Raw genomic sequence first — 10,637 nt, 5'->3', positions numbered from 1 at the left:
TGTCCTTTGTTTATCTCACTGGAGATAGCTTCTTTATAACTGCATGTGCAATTATATTACCATCCCAGTGCATGCACGCAAGAAGACTGAAGAATTGAGCTTGTGAGTATGTGTTCTTCTAGGTGCTTCTGAGCTCTACACAGAGAAAGGATCTAAGGAGATTGTGGGAAATTGGACTCTAAAATTGTGTATAAAGAGATTCTCTTATGAAATCACAAGAAGAGAATAATACTTTAGTTGTCAGGATTTCACCTAAGACGTGAGGAGAACAATAAATCATACTGAGTTCCTCTTGGTCAGGTTAGCATTTTTCACATTTCTTTCCCTTTCTCACCCTGATGAATCTCTTCATATCTTCAACTAAAGCAAGTATATATCCTACCTTGTGTATTAAAAATAATACTGAAAACAGGGCAAATGAATTTGAAAGTGCATTGTTTTGCACATTTTTAATATTAAACATATCTGAGGAAAATAAAATACTATTGCATTTCTTCTAGATTTTTCAATAACTAGTCAGTCATATGTTGAGGCCAGAAACAAATACTTTTGAATTTTACTTAGAATATCATGAGACTCTTCATAGAGGAGGTAGTGATTGGGCTGAACATTTAATAATCAATGGTATTTGTCTGATGGGAAAGACAAAAAAAGGGTAGGAGGAAACGTAAAGGAAATATTACAAGCAGAGGAAAGCCTAGTAAGTACAACCAGAATTCTAAATTAGTTTGCAGAATTCTAGCATATATTTCATTATAGCTGATAAATTTGTTAGGATGATGATGTATTAAAATTTACTTATTGTTAATATATATATGAAAACTGTTTCTCTTATTACTAAGCATTTAGTCACTAAATGTGTGACTGGGTCTGATGGAATGAATGGTTTTCCAGTTTTCTTCTAGAGGAACTGAGTGGGGGTTTCCTCCTGTATGTAATTATATATATATATATATAAAGACCTTTGTGTAAATCCTATTGAAGAATATTGATTACAGGACAGGCAAAGCTGGATCAAATAAAGATAATTGAATTTAAAGACCAAATCCAATTTGGTTTCTCCAAGACCCCTGAAATAGAGAGACATCACCAACTTGAAACTCCTTGCATGAATGTTTAGTCTCTCAGTAGCATCCAACTGTTTGCAACCCCATGGACTTAGCTGGTCAGGCTCTTGTCTCCATGGAATTCTCCAGGCAAGAATACCGGAGTGGGTAAGCATTTCCTTCTCCAGGGTATCTTCCTGACTCAGGGATCAACCTGGGTTTCCTTCATTGCTGGCAGATTCTTTATCTTCTGAGCCACCATGGAAGCCTGTGGAGCTGCTTAAGAGGCGGTTAAGCATATGTGTCCTATATTCAGGTTAGATTTATTGAAGTACGATTATTTATTTAGTCATAGTCAGTTGTAAGTGAAACTCTGAGGTTGGACAGAATGTCTGGGTAGAGAGCCATATATAATGAGAAGAAAAAGAACCATGGGGAAGAATATGGGTTTCAATGGAATTCAGGGCATCAACAAAATAAAGGGAGTCAGAAAAAGCAACAAAGGAGGAGTTTGTCTTGAGACTGAAGGAAAAAAAAGATAGATTGTGATTATAGAAACAAAATTTTTATTTTAAAGATAAAATAGTGTTAAGCATTGCATAAATAATCAACATAGAAGAGTCCTTTAAAAAGTTCATTGTATTTGGATATAGTTTTGAATTTTCTTCAAATATGTGAACTTTCAAGAATTATGGAGACAAAGTCTTATGGCAATGGTTTAAAAATAAATTAATAAAATGATGCATTTGAAAATGAAAAAAAAATAACTTAAATTGGTTTAAAAAATATAGCAAGTCATGGGGATTCATTCAGGATTATAGCATATTTCACAATGAGATCACAGCGCCTATTAAATAGATGTGTATAAACCTGAAATATATTTTATCATAAGGGAAATAACTGCTAAATTAATGCATGATTGAAATACATGTTTTGAGGGAAAGCTAATAAACCTATACATATAGGTTTATTATATATATGTATAAATATATATGTTTATTTATATATATACAATTTACCAGAGAAAAGGTAAAGAAATGATAATGACTTGTGCTGTGTTCAGTCACTTCAGTTGTTGCAAACCCCATGCGAACCCCAGAAGCAAGGAAATTGTGTCGGGGAAAAAGAGTAGCTAATATGTTATACCATGAATATAAAGTTTGAGAAGAATGTGAATCAGGAAAAGGTAGTAAAAGCAGCAGTGGTAAACTAAGACAATATGGGCCTTGTATTAAACTTTTGTGAGTGTATAGGAAATTGAAAATGAAAGTTTAATGAGGGACAGAGAAATGGCCAGAGAGATTCTTGTATTCCTTCCTCAACAATGTTGGATAGTGATTTAGAAAAGCAAGCAAATAAGCATTTGAATTGCAGCTCTACGTGACTAAGGGAATAGTGTAATAATAGACTGCATTTTGGGCTTATTTACAAGTGGATTTCCATGATCCTGCAAATAATTTTGTGCAACCCTAATGAAAGAAGAGAATCTGTTTTCAACCAGTATGAGTAAAAGGTAAACGTCATACTGGGTTGATTTTCAGGGTTCTAGGAAATATTTGGAGATACGATCATATGAATGATGTGCCTATTTTCAATATGTGAGAGAAAAATAAACCTCCAAAGAATTTAAATAATGCTTACATATGGAAATTGCCAGCAAATGTCTTTTATAACATACACTAATACTTCCATGGACTTCCCTGGTGGCTCAGTGTAAAGAATCCACCTGCCAATGAAGGAGATGCAGGTTCGATTCCTGGGATGGGAGGATCTTCTAGAGAAGAAAATGGCAACCCACTCCAGTATTCTTGCCTGGGAAATCTCATGTACAGATGCACCTGGTGCACTACGCTCCAAAAGGTTGCATAAGAGTCAGACATGATGTAATAACTAGAACAACAGCAAATCACTTCCATAGCAGAATGAATGGAGCAGACAGAAAACAGAGCTGTATGACAGTGTCCAAAGGTGGTTTGTAATAAATATATTAAAACTGGTTATTTCTCATTGGGAATCACGTGATAAACTGAATTCCACTGAACAAATATAGTTACTTATTCAAATATAGTATATTTAAAGTTTTATGTTCATGAGTTTGATACTTTCTGGTTTATTCTCCTAGAATAATATAGATAAAATAAATTTTGGTATATATTTGAAATATAGATATTATTAAATTGTTCAGATTTTGATAACTTGAGAAAGAATCATAGCAGCTTTCAGTTTTTGGATATTATTGAATCAGGAAAAAATTTCCCAGTTTAAATTTGCAGAAATAAATTTGCGTGTAATTCATGTATCACATTTTATCCCAATATAAGTTTGCCTTATTTCTTTATTGTCATGTTACATTTTATTTTATGTTATTATCTCTAAAATACCTAATTTTATCCATATTTCTTAAAAACTTTACCTAGGTTCCAACTTTGGGATAAAGACAGATTCTAAATACTTGTTACAACCTTATATGTAACATATACACACTTAGTGTACTAATTGTCTTATATATTGTCACATTTAGATCATTGCCTATGTCTTTGACTATGCCACTTTATAACTTATTTTCCCAAGTTCTAGAGCAACTTCTAAAAGTCTGTTATTATCATTACTATTATTTTATTTCTACTAGACTGTCTGAATGAATTATAAGTTCTTTGATTAAAAAACCAAAAAATAAAAAGTTATGCTACACAGAATTTATGTTCTTAGAACTTGTTAGCTTAATAGAACAAACTGCATTCAATGACATAGTGTTTAACTAACTATGCAAAAACCATAAGAATTCACATTGACTAGAAGGAGTGCTTCTTCTCTCTATGGTGAGTATTTGTATGCCTCTGAGAGTGTATATGTTTCTATATACGTAACAGGAGAAGAGACAGAGAAATAGAAAATAGAAGCAGAAATTTGAGATATATCATTCAGGGAGACTGTATCTGTATTCCTGGAAAAATTTAATTGTTTCATAAAAAAATGAATATGTCTGTCAAAATGCCATTTTAAACCACATTTAACTACTGATAGTATGAATTTAGGTAAAAACAGAAAATAAAAAAGACACTCAACACAAACTGCCATCTTGAATCAGAATCTCTAGACCTGGCAGTTCCAAGCCAACATGTTCCAGCTCAATGGTACAGTCTTCATGCCCTCAGTGCTGACACTGATTGGGATCCCTGGCCTGGAGTCTGTGCAGTTCTGGATCGGTATTCCCTTCTGTGGCATGTACATCATTGCTCTATTTGGAAATTTCCTAATCGTGGTCATCATCAAATCTGAGCACAGCCTCCATGAACCCATGTATCTCTTCTTGGCAGTGCTTGGAGTGACAGACATTGCTCTCAGTACCTGTATCCTACCAAAACTGTTAGGGATACTCTGGTTCCACTCACCAGAAATGTATTTTGATGCCTGTCTCTTTCAGATGTGGCTCATCCATACCTTCCAGTGTACTGAGTCAGGTATTCTGCTGGCCATGGCCTTGGACCGCTATGTGGCAATCTGTGATCCTCTGAGACATGCAGCTATTTTTACCCACAAATTCCTCACTCAGATTGGGGTTGGAGTGACATTTGGAACAGGTGTCCTTATCGCTCTGTGTCTCATCCTCATCAAATGCCGGCTGAAACACTATAGGACCACTGTTGTCTCCCATTCATTCTGTGAGCTCATGGCCATTGTGAAGCTGGCAGCAGAAGATACCCGAATCAACAAGATTTATGGTCTTTCTGTGGCTTTCATTATACTTGGATTTGATACAATTTTCATCACACTCTCTTACATTCGAATATTTGTAACTGTCTTCAAACTGCCTCAAAAGGAAGCTAGACTCAAAGCTTTTAACACTTGCATTGCTCACATTTGCATCTTCCTTGTGTTTTATCTCCTGGGTTTCGTCTCCTCCTTTACACACAGATTTGGGTTCCATATTCCATCTTATTTTCACATTCTTCTGTCCAGTATTTACCTGCTTGTCCCACCTTTTTTCAATCCTATTATTTATGGTGTAAAGACCAAACAGATTAGAGATGGAGTGTCCAAGATATATCACTTGAAGGATGCATCTTGAGCTCTCATCTATATTATTTCAAATGATACAAATTCAGTCTGAGAAACACTAATTTTTAGTGTGATTGCTTGCTTTCTTATGTTCATTTGTTTGCTGAAATAGAGAGCTCTAGATTTTACATTTGCAACATTGAATCTCTGATTCCTATTCAAATAATTTCACGTCTATGAATGCAGAATTACTTGGAGCATACATTTAGCCAGTAGAGAAGAGAAGCGAAAAGCAAAGGAGAAAAGGAAAGATATAAGCATCTGAATGCAGAGTTCCAAAGAATAGCAAGGAGAGATAAGAAAGACTTCCTCAGTGATCAATGCAAAGAAATAGAGGAAAACAACAGAATGGGAAAAACAAGAGATCTCTTCAAGAAAATTAGAGATTCCAAGGGAACATTTCATGGAAAGATGGGCTCGATAAAGGACAGAAATGGTATGTACCTAACAGAAGTAGAAGATATTAAGAAGAGGAGGCAAGAATACACAGAAGAACTGTACAAAAAAGATTTTCACGACCAAGATAATCACGATAATGTGATCACTGACCTAGAGCCAGACATCTTAGAATGTGAAGTCAAGTGGGCCTTAGAAAGCATCACTATGAACAAAGCTAGTGGAGGTGATGGAATTCTAGTTGAGCTATTTCAAATCTTGAAAGATGATGCTGTGAAAGTGCTGCACTCAATATGCCAGCAGATTTGGAAAACTCAGCAATGGCCACAGGACTGGAAATGGTCAGTCTTCATTACAATCCCAAAGAAAGGGAATGCCAAAGAATGCTCAAACTACCTCACAATTGCACTCATCTCACACACTAGTAAAGTCATGCTCAAAATTCTCCAAGTCAGGCTTCAGCAGTATGTGAACCGTGAACTCCCAGATGTTCAAGCAGGTTTTAGAAAAGGCAGAGGCACCAGAGATCAAACTGCCAACATCCGCTGGATCATGGAGAAAGCAAGAGAGTTCCAGAAAAACATCTATTTCTGCTTCATTGACTATGCCAAGGCCTTTGACTGTGTGGATCACAATAAACTGTGGAACATTCTGAAAGAGATGGGAATTCCAGGCCACCTGACCTGTCTCTTGAGAAACCTGTATGCAGGTCAGGAAGCAACAGTTAGAACTGGACATGGAACAACAGACTGGTTCCAAATAGGAAAAGGAGTACATCAAGGCTGTATATTGTCACCTTGTTTATTTAACTTATATGCAGAGAACATAATGAGGAATGCTGGGCTGGAAGAAGCACAAGCTGGAATCAAGATTGCTGGGAGAAATATCAATAACCTCAGATATGCAGATGACACTACCCTTATGGCAGAAAGTGAAGAGAAACTCAAAAGCCTCTTGATGAAAGTGAAAGAGTGCCGGGAGCCAGCGAGGGAAATCCTACCTGTGGCAAAGGTCAACTGGGGAAGAGGCCTGATGGGCAAAGGCTAATCAGGACTCGAGGAACCCCCTGGACTTACCTGAGCATCTACCCCAAAGAAAACCGGAGTCCGACTGCTTTACTATCTTACTCCTCTTACCAAGTCCTCTAATACTTACGGGGGCTTCCCCCCAACCACCTTTTCCTGAAAACATTAATTCAGAGCTGTAGTTTAAAAGTTCTCCTCGGCTTAATAGGAGTGTTCCAACCCAAGCCCCTCGATAGCTTTCTAACTTGCATGACAAGTTTGTCCGGGCTCTTACAACTATGAGTGTGACTGTTTATAGCCTCCCAGCCATGCAAGGAGAGAAAGCCTAATATTCTAAAATACAGGAATCTGTTGAAGAAGTTAAAGTCATTAGAGTAGTACTAAAAAAGATTTCATTGTTGAATCAATGCTTGCTGCAAAGTTTCCTCTATCTATTGTATCCTTGGAAATATATTAATAACATATAGAGAATATAAGTAGTAGCCTTTGATTTAACCACATCAGATCTTAAGTTAATAAATTCCTTTCTTGTAGCTCACTACACCGGTGCCTTATAGGAATGTAACTTTGTTATGTGTCTAGCACCTGACTCTAGGAAAGTCACCTTAAAAGAATATAAGCCTTTTACTAGCTAACTAACCTATTGTTAGGAGTTCAGTTCAGTTCAGTTCAGTCGCTCAGTCGTGTCCGACTCTCCGCGACCCCATGAATCACAGCACGCCAGGCCTCCCTGTCCATCACCAACTCCCGGAGTACACTCAAACTCATGTCCACAGAGTCGGTGATGCCATCCAGCCATCTCATTCTCGGTCTTCCCCTTCTCCTCCCGCCCCCAACCTTTCCCAGCATCAGAGTCTTTTCCAGTGAGTCAACTCGTCTCATGAGGTGGCCAAAGTATTGGAGTTTCAGCTTTAGCATCAGTCCCTCCAATGAACATCCAGGATTGATCTCCTTTAGAATGGACTGGTTGGATCTCCTTGCAGTATAAGGGACTCTCAAGAGTCTTCTCCAACACCACAGTTCAAAAGCATCGATTCTTCGGCGATCAGCTTTCTTCACAGTCCAACTCTCACATCCATACATGACCACGGGAAAAACCATTGCCTTGACTAGACGGACCTTGGTCGGCAAAGTAATGTCTCTGCTTTTTAATATACTATCAAGGTTGGTCATAACTTTCCTGCCAAGGAGCAAGCGTCTTTTAATTTCATGGCTGCAATCAGCATCTGCAGTGATTTTGGAGCCCAAAAAAACAAAGTCTGACACTGTTTCCATTGTTTTTCCATCTATTTCCCATGAAGTGATGGGACCAGATGCCATGATCTTTGTTTTCTGAATGTTGAGCTTCAAGCCAACCTTTTCACTCTCCTCTTTCACTTTCATCAAGAGGCTTTTGAGTTCCTCTTCACTTTCTGCCATAAGGGTAGTGTCATCTGCATATCTAAGGTTATTGATATTTCTCCCAGCAATCTTGATTCCAGCTTGTGCTTCTTCCAGCCCAGCGTTCCTCATGATGTACTCTGCATATAAGTTAAATAAGCAAGGTGACAATATACAACCTTGACGTACACCTTTTCCTATTTGGAACCAGTCTGTTGTTCCATGACCGGTTCTAACTGTTGCTTCCTGACCTGCATACAGGTTTCTCAAGAGGCAGGTCAGGTGGTCTGGGATTCCCATCTCTTTCAGAATGTTCCACAGTTTATTGTGATCCACACAGTCAAAGGCTTTGGCATAGTCAATGAAGCAGAAATAGATGTTTTTCTGGAACTCTCTTGCTTTCTCCATGATCCAGCGGATGTTGGCAATTTGATCTCTGGTGCCTCTGCCTTTTCTAAAACCTGCTTGAACCTCTGGGAGTTCACGGTTTACATACTGCTGAAGCCTGGTTTGGAGAATTTTGAGCATGACTTTACTAGCGTGTGAGATGAGTGCAATTGTGCGGTAGTTTGAGCATTCTTTGGCATTGCCTTTCTTTGGGATTGGAATGAAGACTGACCTCTTCCAGTCCTGTGGCCACTGCTGAGTTTTGTTAGGAGAGAGGGCCATAAACTGTTAGCAGGCCCCCTGGCCAGAAGATGATGTAAACCACCTAAAACTTTTATCACGAGACACACAAAAATAAGCCCTGATCCTGATAAGGATCAAGACTGCTGACCCCACGTGATTTTGGCGTGACTCTATACCTCCCTTTCTCTGTTTCTTATGCGCACAACTTAGGGTATAAAAGCAGCACTGGAAAATAAAGTTTTGGGCCTTGCTCACTGAAGCTTGGTCTCCCCATGTCGTTCTTTCTCTTTTTCCATCATTTTCTCTATTCTCCTTTTTCTGGTTGAGATCCTTGGAGCGCTGGGCCCTCTGAGTTTACTTATCTGCCTGGGCTTCTAAGACCCACTCGAGGGGGTGCCCTGGTGGGGTGCCTCCAGTGATTCGAGAGGGCGCCTGCGGCCTACGTAAACAGAGCAAACCCCGTGCTGGGGTTTTATTGGTTTCCAGCATAAACCAAGGAATCATCAGCCCCTGTCTCTCTCTTTCTCTCTCTCTCGCTGATGCCGACGCCGTTCATCCCGAGGATACCCTGGGCCATATCGAGGCTGGTCCCCGATAAAAGAGGAGAGTGAAAAGGTTGGCTTGAAGCTCAACATTCAGAAAACTAAGATCGTGGCATCCAGTCCCATCACTTCATGGGAAATAGATGGAAAAACAGTGGAAACAGTGGCAGACTTTATTTTTTGGGGCTCCAAAATCACTGCAGATGCTGATTGCAGCCATGAAATTAAAAGATGCTTGCTCCTTGGAAGGAAATTTATGACCAGCCTAGATAGCATATTAAAAAGCAGAGACATTACTTTGCCAACCAAGGTCCGTCTAGTCAAGGCTATGGTTTTTCCCGTGGTCATGTATGGATGTGAGAGTTGGACTGTGAAGAAAGCTGATCGCTGAAGAATTGATGCTTTTGAACTATGGTGCTGGAGAAGACTCTTGAGAGTCCCTTGGACTGCAAAGAGATCCATCCAGTCCATTCTAAAGGAGATCAATCCTGGGTGTTCATTGGAAGGACTGATGCTAAAGCTGAAACTCCAATACTTTGGCCACCTCATGCGACGAGTTGACTCACTGGAAAAGACTCTGATGCTAGGAAAGGTTGGGGGCGGGAGGAGAAGGGGCGACAGAGAATAAGATGACTGGATGGCATCACCGACTCTGTGGACATGAGTTTGAGTGAACTCTGGGAGTTGGTGATGGACAGGGAGGCCTGGCGTGCTGTGATTCATGGGGTCGCGGAGAGTCGGACACGACTGAGTGACTGAACTGAACTGAATACAGAAGAAGAAATTATGAAGATTGTGTTTTTAATTAAGTCAACTTTTAAGGACATCTCTTAAAAGTGCAACTAAATATTAATGCTTTTTTGCTTCTTCTGTTTAAAAATATGAAGTGGCATCAATGCTACTGCATAAAAATATCAGTGTAATGAATTATAATATATTGCGTATGAAACAAAATCTATGCTGTTGTTTATAAATATACTTATTATCATCATTATTATTGCATTTAAGGCCCTAAAGTTCTTTATGCTGCAATTATGTGTTGAGCATTGTCTATTTATACCTTATACATTGAAACATATTTATATTTTATATTTATAATATTAAGCAATTTAAGCACATTTATATTATTAAAATATTAAAATCATACTAAAATATGTGATAGAGTTATAACTGAAGTTAATGGAAGCATTAAATAAATATAAAAAACTGCGCATTTAATATACTTGTTTGACCCATGATATGATTTATTAGCAATATTTTTTAGATAAAAGCAAATTCTATAACTATATCTGAAGAAGAAAGAACTAATTCTATAAGGGAGGATTATATATATTCTCTCTCTATATATATATACACACACACACATATGTGTGTATATATATATATATATATATATATATATATACACATATATAAGACTTCCGTTATACTTTTTCATGGACGCTCTTACTCTGGTTCTGTCTCTGTGTGCGAAACATTCACAATTAGCTCATATATTTGTGGAAAGTTATGCCAGTGCAGGCTAAGGTTTTTGATGACAAAGAAGACCAAATCCTTCA

General features: G+C 38.1%; 1 protein-coding gene across 1 annotated transcript; it reads left to right on the top strand.

Annotated features, from left to right (window-relative positions):
• Positions 1-4,164: 4,164 nt before the first annotated feature.
• Positions 4,165-5,115, top strand: LOC129553938 (olfactory receptor 52A5-like). The gene has a single exon (XM_055422612.2). The coding sequence runs from the start codon at positions 4,165-4,167 to the stop codon at positions 5,113-5,115; it is 951 nt and encodes a 316-aa protein (XP_055278587.2).
• Positions 5,116-10,637: the final 5,522 nt, after the last annotated feature.

This window comes from Moschus berezovskii, chromosome 14 (genome assembly GCF_049115385.1).
Source record: "Moschus berezovskii isolate FMDL1 chromosome 14, NW_MosBer_1.0, whole genome shotgun sequence".
Lineage (NCBI taxonomy): Eukaryota > Metazoa > Chordata > Mammalia > Artiodactyla > Moschidae > Moschus > Moschus berezovskii.
The sequence above is the reverse complement of the archived record's forward strand: the minus strand, read 5'-3'. Positions and strand labels throughout refer to the sequence as shown.